This window comes from Symphodus melops (genome assembly GCF_947650265.1).
Source record: "Symphodus melops genome assembly, chromosome: 17".
Taxonomy (NCBI): Eukaryota; Metazoa; Chordata; class Actinopteri; order Labriformes; family Labridae; genus Symphodus; species Symphodus melops.
Window position 1 is genome coordinate 6,084,880 of NC_136707.1, and position 26,589 is coordinate 6,111,468.

A 26,589-nucleotide genomic window follows, 5' to 3' on the forward strand; every position below is an offset into this window, starting at 1 on the left:
AAAGGGTCATTACAACAGAATCACAGAAGATGTCACGCCCTTGTAAAGTCTGGTGTCAGTTATTGATCATTTATCAATTCTAAGAACCACACGAAGGAGATTTTAAAATGTTTGTGATTTCTATGAATTGACCCTGTAATATGAATTATATAGAGTTAATATATGTTTCTGTTTCCACTTGCTTCAGTGCCGAGCTACAGCTTGCTGTAATTTCTTGTCAGTTGAGTCGTTTCTGTGCTGACAGAGAACAAACATTTAGAGTATTGACTGTTTGTTTCATGAGGATTTGTACGTTTATTTCCAGATCGATTTCACACCTGGACTATTGTTACTTGTGGAATAAGATGATAATAAATGTTTTTTATTCAAACAGATGTAACTGATATTCTGTGTTTTTCTTGAAAACTCTTCAGAAACTTTAAACAGTGAATCTGTGAAAACGAGAGCGCCCGTCAAGTTCTGCCAACAATGAGCTCTGCCTCCATTTAGAAACCATCTTAAAAACACTTTATTTGTTCTGAACAAGTAGCATGACATACATAATAAAGGGCGTCACACACACCCATATATAAAAGACACTGTCTTTAAACATACTATTCTTTTCCTTTGTTGCTGTATAATACAGTCGATACATCAGACTTTGCACTGCAAGTCCTGTCATGATACATACTCATACATTTACATATATAGATCTCTAAACAACTAACGTGTATTCCTTTGCTTACCACAGGGTTCTTTGTCATTCTGTCCCTTTAAAATGAATTATTGCAACATCATTTAGCTGCCTTCAGCCTGTAGCAGCCACATTGAGAGATCTTGTAGGTTAAGGCAGCAGTAAGCACTTTGCCCAGAAAACTTCATTACTGGACTCGTTTTCTGAACCCCTGGGATAAACAAAGTCGTCATCTGGGTCGAAAAGCAAACTCTGAAACTCGGCACGGGCTACTATCCAGCTCGTTTTTGGCTCAAACACACTCCTTAATTTTACGACAGTAACCCTACGATCACTCGTAAATATTATTCTGTGAAATTAGCCTTTAGTTGGAGTTTTATTTGTAAGACTTCACTGATGTGTCGAAGCAGTACTGCCAAATGATGCAAAGTCTCTGTAACCTGCCAGGTAACTCATTCATCCATGTCTAGCTAACAATGAGTTTGACATTGTTTAAGAGCTGGAAGAAAAAAACAGCGTGCAGCCAGAGTCCCTTTTCCACCCATTTTCCATTTACAAATCATATACTCTAATGTCTGCAAAACCAGCTGCTTATAACCATTAACTCTGAACTACAAAACAAAGATTGAAGTGTCATTCAATTCTGACTGACACGGTCTAAATATAAAAAATAAATCCATACATCTGCTTATGAAATCCAACTGGATCGGAAACGGGGATATAAATAAAAATTAAACAATGTTCACATTTGAAGTAAAAAAAAACAAAGCAAAACCAAATTTGGTAAAGAGAACAAAAACTCCATAACATTCATTTCACCTAAAAGTGCATCTGATCTAAAATCAATCCTTAATGAGCTAAGGCTTTTAGTTGGGTCCAGACACACTTGAAGATAAGAGCCCTCCAAAATAAAGGACTTAAGTTCAATTTTTAAACCAACAAAAGTATCATCTGTTTCAATTCATAATTAATTTATGCCAAGTCCATAGCGAGGCTTTTTTTCCTCTTCTCCTCTTTGTCACGTTATCCGCTGAACACCTGCAGCACTCCAGAGCTACAACAGGAGCCCAGAAGAGGGAACTGTCACAGTGAGGTGAAGGACAGAACGAGACCAGGAAAGAGAGAATATAACGGAAAGAGTCACCCTCGACTCCTCTTGAACAGCTAAATGACTAGTTCATGTGTTGGTGGAGTTTAGCTGGGGAGCCCACTTTTAAATGGTGCATTAACAAACAGCAACGGACCAATCAGTTTTTTTCTGCAATTCAAAAAGACACAAGGTTGCTCAACAGCTGCTGATAACAAACTTTAGAGCAGCTGTACTTGCTGTTGAATGTCCTGAGATTTCCAAGATCATTGGATGATTACTTTTTAAGTCGCTTTGACTTTAATGAAATGGTAATAAACAAAGAGACACAAGGTAAAAAAAAAAACCCTCCACTGACCAGTTAACACTGTTGTACACCTTGAGCTTTAGGCCTGCTGTAGCTTTAAAATGGTGCTCAGCTTAATGTTTAAATGACGAACACTTGAAAGGGATTCCTGGCATAACTGAACGTAAACTCAGGACGGAATACTTTACGAAGACACAACTGGTGCGTGAATGGTGCTGGATAATTAGGAGTGTGTGTTCTTGGGTGTTGGAGACAGATCTGCAGCCCAACGGATGTGTTTTGTTTTCTCCTGTTGGTGAGAACATGTACTGGCACTGATGTTCAAGGCATTGTTGACTGTGGTTGTCGAAAGCCTGATATTTGGATTTGTGCAAAAGGAGGCAATATGTCCGTGAAGCACTTGAACGGTTGCAGAGGTTTGGTGGGTTTAACACTGACTTTAGACCAGTTCCACGTCCACATTCCTGCGAAGGACAGAGATACTGCTGAGGCTACTGTGCAAGTCTGTGGTTAAAGTTCAGAGAGCAGGTTCATCAGCACAGAATCTGGGAGAAGGGATGTCTGAGCAGCTCCTCAGCACTTGGCCTGTGTTTGGCCTCCACAAAAATGCAGCTGATGAAGTTCTTGGCCTGGTCTGACGTGTGTGAGGGCAGCAGAGGGTTGGTAGGCTGCGTGGCGATCTTGAATATGGCGGCCATGGCCTCGAATTCAGCCCATGGAGGCTTTTCTGTCAGCATCTCCACCACTGTACAACCAAGGCTCCTGTAAAACAAATGCATTTTCTCTTTTAGTCCAATCCAAAGTTGAGTCACATAACAAGCTGACACAGATACCTCATATTATGTCTCTGTTGGTCCACACTAAAGCTTCACAGGAATGTTTTGAGTGTAAACTCTTACACTAGCAGAGGGCCTCCTCCACCTGTCTGGGAGGTACAAGCCCTCCTGAGAGCATAACTCCCCCTCCAGCCTGGGCTGAGAACCTGGAACATACCAACCTGTGTTACGACCTGTCTGACTGGCCTACAGCCAATCACATCACTCTCCTGGTAGGTCAGCATTCATTCAGGTTGCATAAGGTTATATTAACTCTTCTCTGTCAGGGAGTTTCATACAGCAAACTCTTAACTTTATTAAAAAGTTGCCTCATCCCGTAAGTCTCGAGCTTTTTCTTCCGTTAATGTGGTGCTTGTTCTTCTGATGAAAAAAGCTGTAATGCATGTCTGTGTGTGTTTTTTTTGTCAGCCACTGAAAAGAGTAGTATACTTCTTACGAACAAAGCTTTAGATATGTTAGTTCTTTAATTGATAATCTGTGCTTTATTTTCTCCATTATTTAGTGTCCCTGTCGGTAAATGTGTTGTCTACAGCTTTAACTTTCTGGTACACTGTGGACACTCAATTATTTATTATCATTAAGATGTGGGCACCTCATCCTCCAGTCACCTTGAATTGGATTTAGGCAAAAACTTGAATTTATACTAATTTTGTTCAAAATAAATCACTTCATATTTGATTAAAATGCTGGAAACTCTAAGTTGACTTTGCCTTCTTAGCAAATATTGAATAAGAATCAAACACATCAATACACTTTATTGATAATCTAGAGTCAAACTCGACTTGAACCCTAAAGGTTGTGGCATCACAAGATTCATGAATGTCTAAAATATAAGATCACTTAAAAAAATCAAGGAATAGTATTTCAATTCAAAGAATGAAGTCAAAGTAGATGTGAAGTGATTGAACTAATAGGATAAAAAATGTATCTCCAGCACTTACCAGACGTCTGCCTTCCTGCCATAGCCTTCTCCACTGATCACCTCCGGGCTCATCCAGTAGGGGGTGCCGGTCACTGAGCGGATGCCGGTGCCAGACATGCAGATGGTCTGTAGCCTCTTGCTGGCTCCAAAATCCCCGAGCTTCACGTTGCCCGCTGAATCCCTAAGGATGTTGGCGCCTTCATGGCAGAGTTGACACGGAACATGTAAATATTTTATGTCAATCAGCTGCCACATATAAAAAAAACGTGGGGACATTTATCCAGTGTCTTATCAGGATCATAGTCGACACATTGGAGCTAAGAAGGACTACCTTTGATGTCCCTGTGTACGATCATGTTGCTGTGCAGGTAGGACATGCCCTCCAGGATCTGTCTTGTGTACTTCCGGGTGACGTTTTCTGTCAGCGCCCCGTAGGCTTTGAGCTGGTCTTTGACTGAACCCTGGTGGGAAGAAAGGAAAAGCGGTGCTTTCAGAAATCAACAGAACAGCCAAACACAACTTAGAGGAAAGTCATGAAGATATAGGCAGTGGGATACAAATAGCAGAAACATAAGAAGAGTGTTGATCTGCTCTATGATTGGTTCTTTCTGGAGCTGAGAAAAATGTGTTGGAACCTGGCTGACTCCACAGTAAAGCGCAGAGGGTTCTTACTTCATTAAACATTATTTCATCTTCCACTGCCTCTTCCATTTTTTGATTTTCAAAAAAAAGAAAGAAGAAACTTGACACACTTTTCTGAACTTTTTTTTATATTACCAACTCTTATTCATGGGGACTGATTGTTGTCATATGTTTTCTTTCCTCATATCTGTAATTAATCTCTGAAGTGACTGGCATAATGTCCTGACTTTAAATTCCTGCCTTGCTTCATGACTTTGAATGCAACTTAATAAAACACTTAATGTAGCAGAATCTACTTTTCACTTTCAAGCCCTTATTTAAAGTGTGTGTGAAATTTCTCGGACTCACCCCCGGCATATATTCCATGAAAATAGTGAGGGTCTTCTCATTGCGGTCCCTCAGACAGCCGTAGTACTGAACAATGCGTTCATGATGCAGATTTTTAAGCAGCTGGATTTCGCACTCTAAAGCGCTGACCTCCTGTATGAAGACAAAAAAAGTACAAAAGTCGTTACAGAGGAACAATGCCTCGCTGTTTATTTACTGTTTGCAAATGCAAACAAAATGCATGATGCAATGCAGCCCAACAGGCTCAGTCTTTTTGGCTACCAGTAATGACAACAATTGAATCATAACAAAGTGACAAAGTGAGGACAGGCAGTGATTTAAGACTGCGCATGGAGTCATCCAAAAGTGAAGTGTAAGGCAGAGTAAACAAAAACCAATAGAAATGTTCCTGTGTTTACTTCAGAGAAAGAGGCCAAACACAGAGACAAGCCCTGTTCAGACTGCCTGTTCAAGAACCGATACTTACACGCATGGGCGTTCTGTGTGTGTGTGTTTACTTGTAGTGCTGTAATGCAATGTGATTAACAAGCTGGGGAACCACGAGTACACACAAAAACGTCAAGCACAACATCAGCTCATCTGCAAATAATTTGTCAATATCTGATGTGTTGCATCAATTTACAGACAAGCTAGTTTCTCAAACAACTGGTTCAGAGAAGAGGGTTTTTTTTTATTCGCCGAAGAAGACATCAACAAACTCTAGGATTAAACAATTATTCACATGCATCAAATGTCATAGCGTATAAAACATATATACAATGAGAATCACAGAGAAGTAAAACAATTACTCGCTGAAATTTTTCTAAGAGTACGGGCCCTGATTTTCACAGACGATGAATCTCTTGAACTTTGGATATCCTTCCAATGTTGTATCGACTTTCTGTCAGGGGATGTAATAAATCTTCAGGGGGGTTAACTCCTGACTCCAAGACTTCAACATGTGAGAGATATTTAACAGTAAGTTCTCAGGAAACTACCTACATTCCATCGTAATGGCCTTTACAGTTTAACTTCGGTGTTCTAAGAGCTGGAAGGAAGTGCAGACTCATGAATGAAGGCTTAATATTTTACAAAATACCATTTCTTAACCCCTAAGAAGCACAAAGCGAACTGTCTCTATCGTTGAAGACATGAGGGTGTGTGTTTACATGTGAAGATCTCACCTTGCTAGTGTCAGGGCTCTCAGGATCAAACTGGACCTGCTTGGCAGCCAGCTCCCTCCCAGTATCCACATCATAACACAGATACACCCGACCGAACGCCCCCTGGCCAAGGAGCTTTCCCCGCCGCCACGTCAGCGGGGCACTGGGTGCTGAAAACCCCCCCACACACATTTCTGTTTTTTATTTCATCTTACATAACGCAGGAAAGAGAGAGCGTTATTTTTTTGTCACATAGTTTCTACCGGCCTCCAGGCTTGATGACAACAGTTTTGACTAATTACACACCTGAAGTTTATTTTGGTCCAGGAGATTTTGTTAACACTTACACTTGTGCGCCACAGAGCGATCCTGGGGGCGGAGCCTGCCCTGAGCGTCTACAAGCTGCCAGCTGCCGAGACTCTCTTCGCTCCCATTGAGCGACCGCCGTGAGGGCACCAGAGTGAACAGGTTCCCCTGGGGGCGACGGATCCGTGGGAATGTTCGACGGCCTGAAAGAAAGATTTCAGTAAACATCACATGACAAAGAGGGAAGATTTAAGCAGAGATTCTACATCTCGAAAACAAAACAGAGACAGGATTTATAAATGAGACGGGATGCAAATTGTCGTACCTTCGCTGAGGTCCTTGTGATGAAGGGAAACATGGTACCTACGAGGATAGGTGCCTCCTTTCCCTGCTACCCGGTCATACACATGATTCTCCCTGTCTGGAAGCGAATAAACCATAAATCAGAGGTCAGCAGGATTAGTTCATGGTCAAACACTGCATTATCATGGGCTTATTTATTCATCTCCATAGATTATACCTACAAAGACCTCATGAACTGTGTATGAATTAAAGATTCACTTTGCAGACAGCATTGACTGTCAACAGCAGATGTCTCAACCAATCAATAATGTGGAATTGTATTGTGGCTGATGATTGATGGTTAAACACAAGATTAAAAGGAGTAATGCTTTATTCCATGATTTGCTTTTACACAACATGTCCCCATGGTTACCAGGGAAGTTCAAGCTTTAGTGAGGATAAATCTTAATAATAAATAATCACAATAAATGATACAGTTCACTGTGTAAAGACATTGTTTCGTATTTAACATTTATGAGACAGGATCAGCAATGAAATAAGAGCTATCACTTTGTCCAAAGGGGGTTTATCTCACTGGAGTTTTCCGGATTCAAAAGGAGCTTATCCTGCGGCTACTCTCACCTGAGCATTCCTGACGATTATCCGGGTAACTCTTGGCTCTGTGCATGCGAGACTTCCTCAATGAAGGGCTGTCAGAGAGTAAAAGAAAAGGATGAAGGGGGAAAGATGTTAAGAGGCTTCCGTGGTTGTTGAATGACTCTACATATGTTACAGATTCTTATTTAGGAAACAAAAAGAAGAGTAATGAAATATCTGTGAGTCATAATTTGCTGGTTGTTGATAGCAGATGATTTGCTGCTCACCTGTCTGAATTACTGTCAAGCGACTGACAGCTTCCAGAAACAGAGTTTTCTGCACTGCTCCAGGGATCCAGCACCTTTACAGGGAAATTGTGGAAAATGAAGGGTGTGTATGTACACTTCATATTTAAGTTTCAGAAAGAAAAATCCCCCCTAAACAGAATGTATACTCCGATATTTAGACAGCATGACACCTTTTTAAAAAGATATATGTATATTTCAAGAACTACAATGCTGGAAATGTAATTGTGGACTAAGGATAACCCTCTCCATTTATTTTTTAAGAGACTATTACCACTCCTGCTTTAACTGTGCCCCAAATCTTAATTTCATGGTGTCAATTAAGTTTATGTTAGTAAGAAAAAAAAACGTATTAAATGAGGGAAGGTTTGATTCGGGATGTATGTTGGTCTCATTAGTCTAATATCCTAAATCCCCCGATATAAAAGCTGACTTTTATGGTGGATTTTCCCCTTTAAAATGGATTAATGGGGCGCCGGATAGCATAACGGTTGTGTCACGTCCCTTTTAAAGAGACTGTACTCCAAATGCCAGCAGTCGAGGGTTTGAACCCAACCTCGGCCCTTTGCTGCATGTCATCCCCCACTCTCTCCACCCAGCACTTCCTGTCTCTCTTCAGCTGTCCCCCCAAGATAAAAGAAAAGAGAAAAAAAGACGATCAAAAACTCACACACTGATCGCTGGTCTCGGGGATGAACTCCCCCTCACTGTTGATGCTGGTGTATGAACCTTGGCGGGCAATCCTCTGCTGCCGTTCAGGCACATAGCCAGGCGGCGGCGATCTACGCCCCGTGTTCTGAGAACCTGGGATCACACAGCAGTTATGATAAATATGAGTTACACTATCCTGACTATACAGGCATGTGGAAGAGTCTGTCTTCAACAATGGAATTTGAGGATTACATCTGATGATTACATCTGATTCATTTTCATTTTTTTAAGAAATAGGTGATGTTGTATTCTATGTTCAGATTATCAAGTACAGGTATTTTGCGTAAACTGCCAAACTTACTCAAACACATACAAAAATGTTCATACCCTTTATCCCTCCCTCCCATACAAGAAAACAAATGAAGTGCTAACTGTTTAAATCTGACTGAAAGTAGCAACCACTCAGTCGGTTTAGCATAATAGCCTAGTGTTGTTTAAGTCGACCACTCAAGCCCTTCTGCAGCCACTTCATCCCCTAAGGGGAAAAATCCTGAACCAGGCCACTGGTCCACCACACTAATAGCATTCTGTAATCTGATTGGCTGCTTTCCAGCAGGCAAGGTCTAGTGATGTTGAGCAGGAAAAGGAAGAGGACCCACTGCTAAAAGGGGAAGCCAAAGACAGAACAGCCAGAAAATGAGCGAGCCAAAAAACGACAGAGACAGAGATATCCAGGTAGTTCAAAAAGAAGTTGCATAGCACCTCTGAGAAATAAACAAAAAGTCTCACTCAGCTCCTCTGAATCAGAATGTGTTACTGCTGATACTAAGTTAAGTTAAAAACGGACAGATATGTACCAGTTGATAGGTGACGTCCCCTGGGCTCGGAGGATTGGTACACAGTGCTGACGTCTCCAGTGGACTGGGAGGGCTTAATCCTCACCTGTTTACATGGCACATGATGGGAGGGGGAGGAGGCCTGTAGATGGAAAAAAAAGAGAGGGGAACAGGAGCTTTAAGCACAACACACAACTGGGAGTCTTTATATGTCAACAAGCCACAAAGTGTGATGTAAATGTGATGAGGAAATGTGTCTTTTCACAACATGTCCCTATGGTGAAATGGCAGTGGTGCAACACTGCAACAATATTACAGTAAATTAATGTCAAGTGTGTGTGTATGTTAATTTCATGTAAGGGTATCTTAAAACAAATTTCCCCATGGGGATTATAAAGTATTTCTGAATCTTACATTGCTATGCTCCTGTGTTAGCAGCAGGATCCTTATGCTCTTCATGTTGGAGCTTCGGTCGAGCAGGTCGACTGCCTTGTCCAGGTCGTCCTGATCTCGCAGAGGGATGGACAACTACCAGACACACAGACACGTGAAAGAAATCAAATATATGAACTCACTCCTGCCAAGGTATGTACACAAGAACTGAGTGAATAAATAAAATATAGGCACAACCATTTCTATGCACATAGATAAAAAACAAAACAATTGTGTGTCCTTGTTTGCTGTTATTTTCTCTCTCTCTCTCTCTCTTTTTTTTTTTAGCTCCCATGAGATGTTTTTAACAGGTTATGAAACAAACAATTAATACTGACGTCTCTTTAAGAGCTAAAATAGCAAACAGGACCGTCAGGGACTAGATGAATCATTTCCATGTTATTTTTATTGCCTTAATCTGAAGCGACACGCCAAGTGTCAGACAAAGTGATTAACCACACGCAAAATCAGCGAAGAGATAAGAGTCACCGCTTTGTTTACAGGTAACATGAGACATAAAGTCAAAAGATACACCTACACAACGCAAACCCAAACCTCTTCAACTACTGACTTGATGAGATAATAAGAGGGGCAAAATAGGCAGTCACAGAGTTCAAGAGTCCCAACTTTACCTCACTGTTCATATAATTCAGGTCTAGCTGCTGGCCAAAGACAGTCTTGACCTTCTGCTGGATTTCCTCAAACTGCACAGGTCGCCCAAACATCAGAATCCTACACATTAAAAAAGGAAAGAAATCAAATACACAGACAGATGATGATGGAATTGTACTGGCTGCTAACTAAACTACTTTCTGAGTTACATTAACACATGTAAGCAGAACCAACACAGGCTGCTCTTTTAGAGCGCAGATTCCTCTAAGTGCACCTTGCATATTTGTGGTTTGTGCTGGCAGTCACTGACTAACCACAGTCCTTTCCCTCCTCACTTCTCCAGCTCACATACCAGTCTGAATTAAGAGCTGGAGTGTGTTTGAGTCTGCGATGTGCTCTTTCTCATGAGCTGGAACATGTGACAAGAACAGCATGCTCGAGCGGGTGTGTTTATGTCTCTATATGTGCATGTAGGCTATGTCCCTAAATTAACTTCAAGCACAACATGCATGTTAAAACACAGAATCTCACCGTCTTTCTCCTGAGAACTCAAACTTTATCCTGACATCGTCCTGGGAGAAAAAACACAAATGGGAGGGTCAAAGAGTGGACAAAGGTAGCCATCAAAGGTCAATAAGACAGGCTTATTTGATTATATCTAGTAAAGTTTTACACTTGAATTCCTCAAACTAAAAGACTTCAGAGTCAACAGTGTCGACTCTTCACAAGTCCAAACTAAGTTACTCAGGTGGTAAAATAGAGGAGACTCTTTTCTCTGGGGGACAATCTCTGGTTTTAAACAAACACTGCATTGCATGTTACTTGTATACTTTTACTTTCCTCCGTGGCTGCAGCAGTGGTAGAAAAGAGTGGGTGGGCTGTGGGCTACTTTTCTCCACGAGCAGTATATATATATATTTTTAGATAAGATGTTGAAATTAACTTAATTTAATGCATTTCAGATGGAGAACCGTGGCGGGTGGCTATCTTGGGAATCCAGCACTCATTATGCTCAATAAGCCAACAGTGTGGGCTGAAGGGGGGAACTACGATAAAAACATGAATAGCTTCATGAATGGATGATACACAATCACAAGGTACTTTGGTACGGTAGCGTTCCAAAATGTGTATGTTATGGTCCACAGACGTGTAGTCATGAGGAAAAACATTATTCTGTCTGCTTTTAATTCCCTGCTGCCTGATAAACTCACCGCTATTCATGGCGAGCACAACGTAAAGACTGGCCCTCTGTGCTCAAGCTTCATCTTCCTCCTTACTTTTTAGTACATTCAGCTTCATTTCAGGTATAGACTTTCATTTTTAAGACCATCCTGTTTTTGCTGAGGAAGACTTTGAAAAATGGCAGTTTCAGCGACAAATCTGAAATTAAACTTGCTAAATTGGGGGATCAGGATCCTACTTGATATACTGGCTTACATTTTAAGGGCTAAACTCCTGAAATTCTTTCAATGTTTTAAATATTGTGAAAATTAAAAAACAACAACAACTTGTGTTAATACATGATGACAATGACTCATGCTCCTCACATACATTTTTTTTTTTTTTTAATTCCTGCATTTTCTGTCGCTTCTGAAAACTTTTCGCGAGTCCGAGGAGCCATCATCTTTTCAAATGCATATTATGGTGATGCAACTTTATACTGCACCTGTCTGTTGGCCTGGGCTGGCGTCTTGGGTTTGCCGCTGTCATATGACGACAGAGGCTGGCGTCGTGTCATTTGGAGGGCGACCAGGTCCTTCATTATGGAGTGGAGAGCCTGCCTCTCATCTAACGAGATGAAAGTGTTGAGAAACAGGCACATTTAGAGTGTGGATCGGGACATCCAAGAAGGCCTGTGTGTACTACTATGACAGGAAGCTTCTTGCAATTAATTCTGCACTTCAAGGTGTGAACAGACAATTGGGAAGGGGCTTTATCTACAACCATACAGAGACTTCCTGGGTCAGGGTATTAAAGCCAGAATAGGATTGCAGGGTTTTTGATATGCCTATTCCCATGTTTGATCTCAGGACAAGCTCTGCTATGGCTGAACTAGCTTACGGAGAGAAAATATTCTCCTTGTGTAGCTTGGACAGACATCACACAGCCCCAGGCCGGCAGAGAGAACCAGACCCCCATCTCCATAATGCCAAAAAGCAATCCTTCACCCAGCAGTGTCTGGAGCAGCAGTACAGACTCTGCCCTCTGGCCTCAGGGATGCTGTTTAGTGTGAGTGTCTGTTTTTATCTCGTGAGTTTAAGGGAAAACAAGCTCTAAATGGCTGTCTAACATCTGAAAGACTTACTCATTGTGTCGATGTTTGCGTACGTGGTCTCCAAATCAGTCCTCCGAAACGTGTGTCTGCTGTGGCAACCAACCAGCCTTAAGTGATAAAAACATACATCCATTAGTTCTAAGGAAAAGGATGGCCTGAACTTAGGCTGACACTGTTTTTGCTCACATCTGTTTGCTTGCAGACATAGTAGAAGGTTATAAGTTAACCATTCATAAGATGACAACATAACAGATTATCAGAGGACTAACATCTCCTCTATGGTCATAATTACTAAAGATGAGAAGACCAGAAGAAAAAAAAGAATCACAGCACAAAACATAAAGGCTGATATGATTGCACCTTTTTGTACTTGCACTAAGTAATATTGCTCCATGCTTGAGAGTTTTAATGTGACATTAAACAGAAAACCTCATTTTCATTCAGCACAGACCTCTTCTTGCATAATTCCTTGCGGGCATGTAATAAATTTAACTTAACCTTCGACAGGAACCCAGACCTGCAGACTTTCTCTGACTCAAGGTCTGGGTGAATGACAAAGTGTGCAGGGCATTGTGTGAGAATGTGTGCTGTCTGTTTTGCCCATGAGGAAGAATGACAATTGGAAACGGCTGAAATTCAAGCTGCACTGGCAGCAACTGGTCTGGCAAAGTTTGCAAGGGAAGAATGTTTTTATAATGGGGGAGTTTTCTGCCGTTTGAAACATCTAGCAGCTTTGAAAGTCCGATTGCACGAGGAGCAGAAACCGGTTGATGTTTTTTCAAACTCCATTGTTGATGGAAAAAAGGCAATTTTATCTGGCTCTTCAAAGGCGTCAAAATCATTTTAAACCAAGTTTATAAGCCGAAAGCATTTCCTTCAATGGAGAGGGTTTTCATCAAATATGTACCAATAAACCACAAAATGTTGACCAATCCAACAAAGGCACACTAAAAAGGACTCATATGACTTTGAGTTCTCACATAACAACAGATGAGGGATGAATACATGTACTTGTTGGTAATATGCATGACTTATAAGCAATACAATCACAAAAGGCTGGCTCTGAAAAGGATGCACTGACACGACTTTTTAAAAATTCTATTTCCAAAATCATTTTGATGCAAAATTACTTTCATAAAAAGCTTATTGTTGTGGCAGTAAGCACTGATTCGGCTTCCCATTATGACTGAAAGAGTGTGACGGACATTTATAAAGCAGTCAAGGTACAGATACTGAACTGACTTGAAGCATCCAAAATCTGTATTATAGCGATCAAGTTGGGGCGCAGGATGATGACCTGTTTATGTCTACGTTTCAATGAGCCGTCCTAATGTGCAAGATTAGTCTGTCAGACAAACGTCATGCCTGAGAACATCATGTAGCTAATCTATTCAGTTAGTGATGTGGTTAAGTAGGCCTTTGGACATTTTGGAGAGTTGAATTTACATTAAAAGTGAGGCCAAAAACCTGACAGAGGAAACTGCAGATCTGAATGAACAGTGTTGGGATGGAGCATAAGAGAAGTTGTAACTGTCTCCTTGAGGGTTGAATGAAACAGTCAGAAGGCCGTCTGAGAAGAAAACTCGGATGTGGTAAAGTATTTCTGTATATGAAATGGGCAGCATTGGCACCTGAGGCAACTCATTGACTCTGTGGATTTCTGGGTAATAATCACCCACAGGAATCCCAGGCATGTCCGTCTGTGGTCCGTGGAGCGTTGCCATGTTGCTTTCAAGCCCGCCACTGCAGTATGTGCCAAGGACTTTAATCGTTCCAGCCTTCAGTGCTTATAGTTTTGCATCACATTTTGAATTACATGGAGTTAATAAGGTGTGCAATACCCCCATTAGAAGAATGGATGTACGGCATAGTCAGGACACTCTGAGCCGTTAGCCTCTCTACTCTCAAAATGTTCTCAACAGAGAATTGTAAAAGGTGCCGCAGAGCGTTGCTCAAAATGTGGAGTTCTTCAGTTGAACAACAAAAAAACAAAAAAGTTCTCCTTCCATTCTCACAACCTTAGTCTCTCTCCAATGTCTCCTGATTTTTATTACCTCCCAAGCAGAATTCAGGGAATATATTGAAGGAGGATGTGCTCTGCCAATCCAGTCAGCTGTGCCCGCTTTATTTTCCTTGTATCACATTTCCAGGACTAGCAGGATTTACATGGATTTTACCCTAATATCCCCCCCCCCCCCCCACACACACACACACACTTTCTTTTTCTCTGTCTGCTTTGAGAGATGTTTAGTCTGAGGCTGTTTTTCCCAGCCACAGTTCTGACTCTGTCTTTGGCCAGAGATGCATCTGGATTCAGTGCTCCTGAGCAAAACCCCTTTGGCCTGATGTCTATCCTGTTTCAGGTGCACATGTGTTTCAGGGTAACAACCACATTTAAATACTGCAATATAGACAAGACATGAGTCTGAATGTGCTCAAAGTTTATGTCTGTTAATACGAAGTCTTTCCTTAACCCAGTAACTTTGCTTATTATTGCATATAGTGAACTGTTCATAATGTATTCATGTTGGGTCTTGGTGAATAGTAGAACAAAAAGTAATATATTTAACCTGCTTTATTGTTAAGAGTCTTGAGATAACGTGTTTTATAAATTGGACCTATAATAAAAATGAATATTTTTCGAATGCATTTGACTTTCAAACAGTGATGTGAGGTAACACAGCTGTAATACTGGGCTTCAATTCATCCCAGGTCAGGTGAGAAGCATATTTTTTAGGTTTTCTAACTTTTAAACACTTGCTTAAATTGATTACACATGTAATATATTCTGTCTGGAACATCTCTTCGTTTATCTTACATTTTAACACACTGTAGGCCTTTTACTCTGAATGTTGCATTTGGGTTCATAATTCAAAACAAAACTCTAACATTTCACGTCAAACTATCTACTTGATTTAAGGATATTTAATGGTGGTCTTAGGAGCATCTCTCATTGACTGTGCTTTAAAGTCATCGTCAACCAACTTTTTTATTTGATTTCTTTTATGTTCTTGCTGTTAGTGATTTGATTAAACCACTTTTTTCTTTGCAGCAGTGATGCTGTAAATCAGAATAAATACTTGGAATAATACTTGTGTAAATATGAATATTAGCAGAAACTATCCAACAGTCCAAATCAGACTCTATATTGGAAACAGAATTTTTTTTTTTGTCATGGGACATTATATTCTGACAGTTTCTACATTATGCTCAAACATGTTATTCAATTATTGTTGGTTGTCCATCTATTTAAATCTGACCACTAAAAGGGTCATACTATGACAGATAATATTTAGGCCTATTTTTCGTCACCTGAAGACCTGAATGTTGGTTAATTGTTCAGTTATTGAAACAACAACAACAAAAACACTGGACACGGTACCCCTTTTCTTGGTACGCTTGAGCAAATACTGTATACATTACTGTAATACTCCCTATAGCCCTCAGACTTATTGAATGCGGCTTATTTACCTGTCATTCCTGGCACGTGCCCAACCCACAAACCCTCACCTGTTGCCTGGACGACCTTCGTCAGGACAAGTCTGGGCTTCTCCCGCGTGCAGCTGACTCCGGTCACCTGTGTTTCGCGGTGGAGATGACGCAGTGCATCCAGGTTCCCTTCACGTCCATCAGTGCCCTCAGTCAGACCGACACACCGCCGGGCAGTGTGTGTGTGTGAGTGTGTGAGGGGGCGCCATGGCGGGGCTGACCCCCCCAGGTAACAGGGTCTCTTCTTCTTCAGTGGAAAATTAAAGCACACACACACAAATGGATCCTTTCCAGGTAACAAAAACAAATACGGGTCACGTCAGACAGCAGAGCAAATGTTCCGAGGGAGAAGAATACATCACACTGCTCGCGGTCCTCCAGTAAAACTTCTGCTCAGCTGTTGCCTCCAATATCTGGAAAACTTACATGTCCAAAACATTTTCAGAGAACAAACTCGGCATCCAGATACTTCCCAATAAGGTGTAACAATAAGCGTATGGCCTGAATGAAATCCATTTGTGGGTATCGGCTCGCATGTAGGAAAAGACAGTGAAGTCTCTTTCAGCTTGTTTGCAGATCTCTCCCTCTCTCTCTCTGTTTCCAGGTTTTAGTACAAAACGCTCGAGGCTATATATATATACATATATACTTTATATAATGACGCCGCGTTACAACTTAAATATGGATCTAAACATAGAAATGCGTTAAGGCCCATCTGTGGCCTGTGACTTCATACGGACATGGGAATTTGATTCAAAGCGCGATATAATGGAGTTCATGCTTGCAGCAAAACCTGACTGAAAAGATTCGGACCTTTAACAAAAATACTACCGGCATTCGTTTATGATACACAGAAATTCGTAACTTAACACTGGCATTAAACTGTCAGCCTAAACAAACTTGAATACACTTGGTAGATGTTTACACTACACAAAGCTTCGGACTCTTTAAGGAAACAAGAAGAAATCATTTAAGAATCCTCAAAACTTAATGGTGAAAAAAAAATCCCACAATTGTCGTGCGCTTTCTGGTAGTCCATAACTTTTTCCAAACACAAAACAAAGCAAAAAAAAAATCTTCAGCAGAAAACGTCAAACTTCCTGACAGAAAATATCGCCACCGGAACCTGCTTTAGGCTTCTAACAAGTCATGAAAACTGTACTCCAAGATCGGATCCATGATTTTCTGAATGTCAGACGCCGTCGTCCGCTCGTATGTAATAACAAATGTGTTCCCGGGGGGATTTCTAACTAAACTTATTTACATTTGCTCCGCGCAGCCGCGGGAACGCGCTGTTACTTGGTCGAAGTCTTTCCACGGGTGCGTGCGCGAAATTATTAGAGGGGCGGGGCTGCTGTGACGTAGATCTAGTTTATGTTGCGTTCACGACCTTAGGAAAATCGTTTTTTTAACACTCATTGTGCCACTGATCGCAAATACATGTTTAACGTTTTAACACTTTTTAATGAACAGTCCTTTACTAAGACTATTGCTTAAGTAGAGTAATGGAAGCCCACATAAAGAAACATCACAGGCTGATTTACAATAAAAAACAAATATCATTAATCTACATTATGACACAAAACAGTGTTTGCTGTTGTGTATGCATGTCAGAGGATATTTTTCTTTTTAATTCTTCTTCTTTTAATCATCCAGCTGTGTGCCGTGTTTGTGAACCTGGTTGGTCATTATAAAGTAATTATATTGATGTTTGTGTTATTTGTTTTTATTTAAGTCTTCTAATAGTTGTGAAGTAACTTGTGATTTAAAAGGCTAAACAGATAACACTGAAAACAAATTAAAAAGTTCCCCTCTTACAGTACATGTAGTTGAGTAGTAGAAGGAAATACTTGATACTGCTATCTTGCATCAATAAACACACTAAACTCACTGCATTAAATCAACACCAGCATTTATTTTTTTTCTCAAAAAGCATGTAAAAAAAATAAAAACAAGGAAGAAAATGCACAAAATGAATGTGTATATTGGCGTAGAAAGGGGGTGCTTTTAAAATGATACATTTCCATACCACAGCTAAGCAATAGAGAGAAGGGGGGGGGAGGGGGGGGATCGAGGGGAAAGACTGCTCATACAGTCCAAGCGTCCTTTTTTTCTGTAAGGCCACCTCAATCCACAGGTCAAGTCTTTAATACAGATTAAAGTTTCAAAGATGCATACATTTAAAATGTCTTGATAACAACAGCATTGAGAAGTCCACATCAAGTATAGCACACAAAATGAAATGACTCACAGGTTTTACATTTAAAACGTTACACTGCAATCATTCACCTGAGCCTCTTGGCACCAGTGTAAAGTGTACCTTGTCTACTCTGTTACACTAAGACGTTGCAATTCACAGATTCTGAAGTTGTACCTTGGCAAACTGCAAATGGAGAATGACAAAGACAGCATTTCTAGATACAATACTTGTGATTTTAAAGCATTCTCAGGGATCCAGAGGACCGTTTTAAAATGTAAAATAAAAAATAAAATGTACATACACAAGTATGATTAGAAATGACTGAGAAATACATGTTGATAAAAAGTGAGTTAGATTGAAATGAAGTGATGCTGGTTGGGTGAAGTAATCCTATGTTAAAGAGTGGGATTCTACTGTTAGCCTGTCTGTTTCTAGACATGAACAGGGCATTTCTTGGTAACGATTTGTGGACTCAAAGAACTTGTATGAAAAAGCAAGGTCAGCTATTTATTTCTAAGGCTTCTCCTTTCAAATCAAGAAAATATCCATCTCTGTAAGTTTCTTTCCTGCACAGCGCTCTTAATTCACAGTAAACTTTCAGTCACAAAAGTACTTTGTGTCATTCAAGTGTCAGTCAAGTCTAAGTGATAATCAGACATTTTCTAAAATGAAATATTTGAATGGCTTTAGACTCATTCTATGTTAAGAATGAAAAATAGAAGTCTTGTCTGACTGGATTAATTTCTCTTAGGTGTTGGAATTAAGTAAGATCAAAGTAGCTGAAGTACAGTCTAGCTGCACAGCAGACTGAGGCAACATATTACTAAAACTTTGAATAAAGGCTTTCTTCAGTTCACAGGCAAGATATTGTTTGTCCTATATTGTCTCTTCACACTTTCCCCAGTAGGAGGTGCTCTGCACCGAATTTAGCATGCAGCATGCAGGAGCACAACAGGAGATCAATAACAATGACAAACCCTCCCTCAAACATGTACTTGTTAATTCATTATACGAAATAGGTCCAGGTGCTAAGATGCATTTGGCTAATAAGATGAGATTAGGAAGGCATTACTAAAAAAAAAAGGAAACCCGTCTTTTAAATAGACGGAACATTGGGAACAAATATGAATAGTTTTTTTAAGAGTGACAGGGTAGTTATATTACACCTAAATACAGCTGGGAAAAATCCTCACAAGATGCTGACATTAGTGATATGATGAAGGAAAAGGTTTTGTGATTACCTGCAAGTAATTGTCTGTTGACATCCTCATTTGTGATGAAGACATGTATCTGTGGTAGCTAATAACCGTATTTATCTCGTCCTAAAATGTCTCATACAGAGGCAAAAGGGACGTTTACCAACAAAGCCTCAGTTTCCCTGTGATTATCCACATCTTGTCTGGTGATGATGTGTGGTTGTTATGTGCTAGTGGAGAGTAGAGTTTGGTGGGGAATGTTCACTAAATCACAAACTACAGCTCTATGTACAGACAGAATACAAAACGCACAATCTGAGAATTCCATTAAAAGTTCAACCATCGAAGATCAGAGAGGATCAACTTATGCCATGACATCAATCAACTCCAAACTCAAGTGCTTTAGGAAACCCTTTAAGAAGTGATTTGCTATCCATCATGGAGACAAATCATTCACAACACAAACGATCGATACAGTCATAAGATAAGGCTATTAAGAACCAGTCATCCCAACATGCAAGGATAAGACTCAAAGTGGTTAATAAAATAAGAACAAACCATGGGTTGGAGCAACCGAAATAAAACACAAACATTTCAAATGCGAGAGGTGAGCTGTTGCTGATGTGTGCGGTTATGTTTACAGTACTCTGCACCCTGTTTGTTCATCATAAATATGAAACCTGACGAACTGACATTAATGTCCCTCGACAACAAAGTCAAAATACTGAGGGCTATTACTGGGTTTGTGTTATTTGATTGAAATGAGTTAAATTATGCATGTGTTTGAGAAACTCTTGGATGAAAATTGACCTGAGTTTATGCTCTACTGCAAAACATGGATGCTCTGTTAACCCTCTGATATGTTTGCCTGAGCCCACAGATTACTAACTCATAAAGTAAAAGGGTGCAAATCATTAAAAAAAGAAAAAAAAAGTGATTATTATTACACTCCCCATACCAGAGAAGGCATTTGGTCACAATCATCTACCAATTCAAAGTACGAAATAAGAAAATACACATTAATAAAATCAAACCCAGACTATAACTATTATTATTTTTAAGTGGAATGATTACAAACCGGCCAGTCCTTTCCTATCTGTTTGTGCATGTATCTGTTCTGATGGCCTTCAAAAAGCAAGTGAGTGCCTGGGTGATTTTACCAGCGTCCCAGCACGTGTTCATCGTGATGTACTGGAGGTGTAAGGAGGAGGGAGGGGAAAAAAAAAAAAAAAAGGGAGGATGATACAGGACTGGGATGGGACACAGCCAGACATGATTATGCCGTCTTTGTTATATTATCTGTCTCCTTGGCGGCCCAGAGCTCTTTGTGCTGTTTGCGTCCGAAGCCTTCGTCGTAGTTGCCTTTGCTTTTGAACAGCTGCTGAAAGTGGGGTTTACAGTAGAATTCACCTTGAAGAGCTGCGAATGTGCCAAGGCTGCCAGGAGGGGAAGAAGGAAAGGGTTACACACCAAAAAAAAGGACTACAAGAGGAAAGACGTGTAAACATGAAAACATTATAAAGTCACCTGAGTTTGGCGTTGCAGTGTTTGCAGCAGAAGCATGCTGAATGGAAGACCATGTTATTGGCAACCAATCTCTCCATTGGGTAGACTGTCTTCTGACATGATGTACACACTTCCTTTTGGGTTTTAAAGCTGAAGGACTGAGCACACAAATGGACAGATTCAGTAGCAGACAAAGAAACAGGCAGGCAAACACTTCCTCTGTTCTTTTTCTGACATCAAAGGCGGACGAGAGTGAAGTGGAGTAATGCACACAGCACAACAGTAAGCTATGGAGTTGCAGACGTTGCATGTTTACCTTGGATCGCTGGACGGGTTTCTCTTCACTGTTCCTGGTGTCCTGGACAAACAAAGGAAAACAAACTTGACACCTAAACAAATCAATTCAAATGAGTGTAAAAAAAGAAAAGAAAGATGTGATCTAGATATGGTACAACACACTTACAAAAAAAGGAGTGAAATGTGGGACAAACCTGAATCATATATTTTTCCTTGTCCTCTTATTACCTTTAGCGGTGTGTTAGTTCAGTAAATCTGATCCCTTGTTTTCTACCCCTCTTCATTTGCTCCATCTGTCTCTTTGCACCCCTGGGAGAGGATCAGGTGCCTTCTGTCTGGTCATGTGAGCTGAACTGTTGGACTCTCTGCATGGGGCTGCCCTCAACATAGCACCACACCTCAGGAGCACGACACGACTGTATCACATACAGTACCTCACTTTTTTTTTTTTTTTTTTTGCCTGCTATTTAAGATTTCACCACATTTCCACGCACAATCAAACTGTTGGTGTTTCTGTAAGGTAATTACAGTTTGGGTCATGATTACGAGAGGGATGGAAAGACTTCCGCCGCAGATTCTCAAGAGGTGAAGAAGAAAAGAGAAGCATGATCATAGTAGACTGGAAGAAGTTACAGAGAAGTAATGAGTGGTTCTGCTGGCATCCAGCAGGAACTCGCAGCTATTTCTTTAAGCAAGGCTAACAGGTAGTTCAAGCGGATAATAGTACACATGCAGAGAGACATTCTGACGTGCGTGCTGTAACTGCCATGGAAAAGCCAGTGTGCAGGGAAGAAGGGCAGCCTCTGTTTAGGCAGGAGAAAAGTCCACTGCAGACTTTGCTAAACCCCCTGTTATGTAAGGCCGTTTGGCTGGAGCTGGAGGAAGTGGTGAAGGTGGGTGGGTGGGTTGGGGGGGGAGTTCAGGGTCTGCAACAAGAGCTGTAAAGTTATGGGAGATCTTGAGCAACAGCGGCAACTGCTGATCTTCAATTTTGAAGGTCTATTAATCCCTGACTCGCAAAATTTCCTGCTTTGTATTTGAAATAAATTAACCGACTTGCCAGAGCCGTAAAAATAACCCGGACTTCTCTGCTTCCATCTTGTAAAAAATGCATCAATTTGCATCAAGCATGCAGAGAAGAGGGCTCTGAAGTTCAATGGCTCGGACCATAGACTGTATATGAAACTTTAAAATCAACCCAGTAACAGACAAGAGGTCTTAAAGGTGTGTGTACACAACAAACTGACAATAAAGAACAAGCTGGGAGAAAAGCCAACATTACATCCTAAAAGTCACACTGTCTATATCAAACTGTTAGCAGCCTATTCTGCCCTCCATACCAGGAGGTGACGGCAGTCTGTGTGTGTGTCGCAAAAAGCAGAAAACCAAAAGACCCTGGCAGCGTTTTTTTTTTTTTTTTTTTTTTTTACAGTGAGGGAGTTAACTGAACTGATGAGAACCGGATGACATGCTTTTGAAATGATTGGCTCATTACGGGTGAGGCCACGCAGCTTCCTGTAGATGCAATCACATCTCAGTTGTCTGCCTCCTCTTCATCCCTGGTTCCTCTTGAGCTCAGCTGACTTGTTTCTTACTGTAGCGAGCAGACAGCTCAAACGCGTTTGCCGGCTCCCACTGAGCTCACCGCGAACACACAGAGGTTTACTTCTGGTGGAGGCTGTGAGAACAGGAAAAGGAGGTCAATGGGTTCTTAATTTATGCGTATGAAATAAAAGTACCCAAATAAGGAAAAGTGATCTTTCTGAGTGAAGGCAAAAAAATTGCCAGAAGTTTTTTTTCTTTGGTGAAAAAAAAAAAAAAAAAAAGCATGAGAAGTAACCCTGTTAGAGGGTAGGCATGCATTCCAAACACACACACACACATCCAGGAAGACTTCAGATTAGCTTGTGGCATCTCGTCTTCTTTCACCTTATATGTACATGAGTGTCCTATGTCACAAAACATCGTGAAAGTGACAGGAAGTTGTTGTGACACGAGGCTTCCTCCGTCTTGCTGAGCCAAAGTCTCTACTTCTGAACATTTAACTTAAAAAAAAAAGCGAGAGAGTCAAAAAGTCACTAAACATATGAAGAGGAGGAAATCCAACGCCTACATGAGCAAGGAAAATAGTGTTTGATGTAAACATTAAAAAAAAAGGGAGGATTGCAGTGGAATTAATTAGCTGTGCAAGTCCTAACACTATGTCAGCTGTGAAGCAATCTGACATGGCAGTGTGTGTGAGAAGCTAAAGCCAGCTGGAGAGCTGCATCGCACCAAACAAAGACCACTTTCACACAAGTAGTGAAATCTTTCCTTTCAGCAGAGCTCCAACTCTTCGCACTCGCAGCATCAAGTCCTTGTTTGGATTCTAATCACACCTGCGTCGAGAGCTGTGCGTTTCTGTGTTCACGCGGCTGCAGTCAGCACGCCGTTTTGGGAAAGTGTGTTTGGTTTAGTTTTCTGTGTCCGTGCAGTAAACATGAAGCAACCACTCACATTGGGTAAGCTTATCTTCACAGTAAAAACAAACAAACAAACAAACAACAGCTATGACTGGAGAAAAACTCTGAAAAATAACATCCTGTAAGACAGCGAGTAGCTAACCCTGTCTTTTAGACTTAGACTGAACTTTATTGATCCTTTAAAGCACGAGGAGAGTCCTCAACGGATGATGATATGACATGATCAATACATAAAATGGAAATATGAAGTGAGTGCATTAGCTGTAATGTACAGTTCCTGTTACTTCATGCTGTTCAGCAGGCATCGCCCTGTACAGGTGTTTGTAAAGTCATCTGCTGCTTGAGGCTAAATGATTCAGAAAGCAGAAGTGCCAATTTCCTCATAACGAAGTCTTCAAAAAAAAACAAAAAAACAGTTTGTGCTCATTCATTTGCAATGTACACGAACATCAGATCAGCACGTCAGAAGCACCCTGTTCATGAGTGACCTTTAGTGCTTGTGTGTTCATTTTGTTCCCCTTTGACATAACTGTATCCGCAGTCCGACACATTCCACTTTTTAAACAACACTAAGCGAGGTATTTGTAATACAGACATTAGAGTGGCAGTAATCTTCTCTTCCAGCCAGTGCATAAGCAAATAAGTGTATTTCCCAACTAGAACTAATCCTTTAACAAGAAATTTAGTAAGGGGCTTCGACACGTTTTCATCCGCACACTAAACGGTCCAAGTCGAGTTTAACCTCTTGTGTTGTGGATCCAACTCGAAAAAAATGCTCTAACATTGCCCTCACTACTCTCTCTGTCTCCCCCCATTTGAGAATCTAGTTGAGAAAGCATGCAACATATTTTGCTGTTTTGGAAATCCAACAGACAGAAAAAGGTATAAACCAGACCCCTCTATGTCAGTGTTTACAAAAGCTGTGTGATGACGTAGACGGCAGCGTTTAAGAACACGTCCGACGACTTTAAAAGGCGATTCAGAAGGATGAGAGGACAACACGTCTTTTCATGAACAGTTGACATCGGAGGAAGTGTCTCCTCGTTCCCGCTTCAGTAGTTCTGATGGACGCAGCGAACGTTTCAAACCTCCTTTTCTTCACACTTGATCATAGCAGAATCTGCGAGATTCACAGCAACAGCCCCATAAAAGGGAAGGCAGGCGTTATATTAACAAACGTCTTGTGTCATTATAACAAGGCTCCCACTCTCTCTCTCATACCTTATTTTTAGAGAGGTGATCATTGCTTAATCATTCAAGGCAGCAGAGTTGAGAACAACAGAACAAACGTGAAGAATCTCCTCCTTCAAACTCAACCTGGCAGCGCTGCAGGCCCGTCTTTAAGTTGTAAATCAGACTGACTCCAAATCATAACAAACACCCTTTTCCAAGTCTTCAGTTGAATATTTGTGCAGATAGCATCTCGCTCTATATTGCACTTTGTGGCCCTGCAAGCCATGGCATGGTTTCAAAAGCTGAAACAGCTGCTGCAGGGAAGATATATATATATATATATATATATATATATATATATATATATATATATATATATGGTCCTCCTGACAGGACGCTTCCATCAAGAACTCTGAACATGAAGAGACAAAGCGAGGTATGTGGACAGGATGCCGGAGAAAAAAGAAAAAGACTCAAGTACAGTATTTTTATTTTTTATTATATATACTTATTATTCCCTGAGGGGACTATTGTGGTTCGCACTCTGATCTTGTAGAGACATGCCAGTAGAGAAAGAGAGAGACACGCACACACACACGGAGAGATGTCATAGTGATGGTGCCTTGCTCAAGGGAAACTAGGCAAGTGGTCTGGCACCTCTCCAGCGACCAGATCAACTTCCATATTTTTTGGTCCACACCGGGACTTGAACCAGTGACCCTCCAGTTCCCACCCAAGCCCCTGTGGACTGAGCTTCCACCGGCCCAAATGAGTTAATAGTGTGAGGAATAGTGTGCCATGGGGGTTTTGACTCTTGACTTGCTGGGGAAGTGAGGAAGTGAGGAAAGTAGGAGATATGTGCAAATGAAGGTTCACCACATGTCTGCAGACTAATCACATCCGGGAGTGTGTTTGTTCAGTCACTACTTCTATCTTTTTGTCCCTCGACTTCCTGTACGCAGTGAGAGCGTTAAAGGCAGTTTACTGGGTTTGGAGTCACAGGGTGTCGAATGTCTGACAGGCTGACAGATACTCGTCTTACCACCACCTTTTTAAAAGAAAAAAAAAAGGCCAATAACATTTTCTTTAGAGCTGAGGTCATGGCTCAGAGTCTTCATGAGAACAAATGCAGCAAATTCTTACAAACATGGACTTCATAAATTCCCAACATTTTTGTTTGAAAAATAAAAAAAATAATTGCAGATTATTTTTCAGCTGATCCACTTATTAATCAACTAATCAGATCACGTCTAAATGAGTCCAATCACATTTTCCATTCTAAGAAGTTTGTGTTTCTGTTATTTAAAGGGGAAGTGCCTCTCTTTACCATGAAGGATTCTTTTTTGAGGCCAAAGTTATCCCGTCAGCAAGACAAAACAACACCTCAGTTAGCAGTCAGCGGGTTTTGCTTTCAGATCTTGAGGTTATGCACAGAATGTCGAAGCTGTGTTGTAACCTGTGAAGACTTGACAGAGTGAGGGGACGCTGCCTTCTGCGCCTCAGTGAGTGCAGAAAAGAAGAAGAGCTTCGACTGAGCAGATGTTATCTCAAGCCAGAGCAGAGTGGAACATTTCATAACCAGATTCTCCTAAAAGACTGGAATTCAGACGAGCGTGCCCCATCCAGCTAAAAAACAACAAAGAAAACCCTGTAAATATCTGGTCTGTGAAGTTTCCATTTCAAAGACTCCTGAACTGGGGCGACTAAAGGACTTACATTTGTGTTGTAGAATTCATTCCCCATAAAAGGCAGGTCCTCTTATAGTTTCCCAAAGATTAAATGCAGATCACTTAAGATGCAGTGAGTAGATTCCCAAAAAGCTCTTCAGATTTCAAAATGGGAGTTCACTAATGTCGATGTGATTCTTGGGGAAATTTGCAAAGATACAATCTGCCTTTGTGTCTTCTGAAACCAGGTAACCTACAGAATGTCAGAGCTGCCTGTCACAGAGATTCAAAGCACCATGGGTGCTGCATATCTGGTTTTTTTCTTTTTCTTAAAAGATTATTGCTG

The 26,589-nt window shown here is 40.9% G+C and overlaps 2 protein-coding genes across 3 annotated transcripts in view; both read right to left on the reverse strand.

Annotated features, from left to right (window-relative positions):
- Nucleotides 1-484: 484 nt before the first annotated feature.
- On the reverse strand, nucleotides 485-17,074 carry map3k3 (mitogen-activated protein kinase kinase kinase 3). Of its 2 annotated transcripts, none has more exons than XM_079366784.1 (17): nucleotides 15,764-17,074; nucleotides 12,284-12,360; nucleotides 11,645-11,766; nucleotides 10,510-10,550; nucleotides 9,999-10,098; nucleotides 9,349-9,462; nucleotides 8,956-9,076; nucleotides 8,118-8,251; nucleotides 7,430-7,503; nucleotides 7,188-7,255; nucleotides 6,589-6,684; nucleotides 6,305-6,466; nucleotides 5,979-6,127; nucleotides 4,816-4,947; nucleotides 4,157-4,286; nucleotides 3,845-4,022; nucleotides 485-2,829 (listed from the first exon to the last, which is right to left on the reverse strand). In XM_079366784.1, exons 2-17 carry the CDS (start codon nucleotides 12,285-12,287, stop codon nucleotides 2,601-2,603), a joined length of 1,854 nt encoding a protein of 617 aa, XP_079222910.1. In that variant the 5' UTR covers nucleotides 12,288-12,360; nucleotides 15,764-17,074; the 3' UTR covers nucleotides 485-2,600. The 2 variants fall into 2 exon arrangements, with proteins under 2 accessions (XP_079222910.1, XP_079222911.1); XM_079366785.1 differs by having other exon boundaries at nucleotides 15,725-17,074.
- Nucleotides 17,075-17,637: 563 nt separating this feature from the next.
- limd2 (LIM domain containing 2) overlaps nucleotides 17,638-26,589 on the reverse strand; it is a 57,955-nt gene continuing 49,003 nt past the window's right edge. The window contains exons 3-5 of the mRNA XM_079366702.1: nucleotides 20,961-21,002; nucleotides 20,666-20,802; nucleotides 17,638-20,574 (exon numbers count right to left, since the gene is read on the reverse strand). Of these exons, the coding sequence (XP_079222828.1) occupies nucleotides 20,415-20,574; nucleotides 20,666-20,802; nucleotides 20,961-21,002 (339 nt within the window). The 3' untranslated portion in view covers nucleotides 17,638-20,414. The remainder of the gene's footprint in view (nucleotides 20,575-20,665; nucleotides 20,803-20,960; nucleotides 21,003-26,589) is intronic.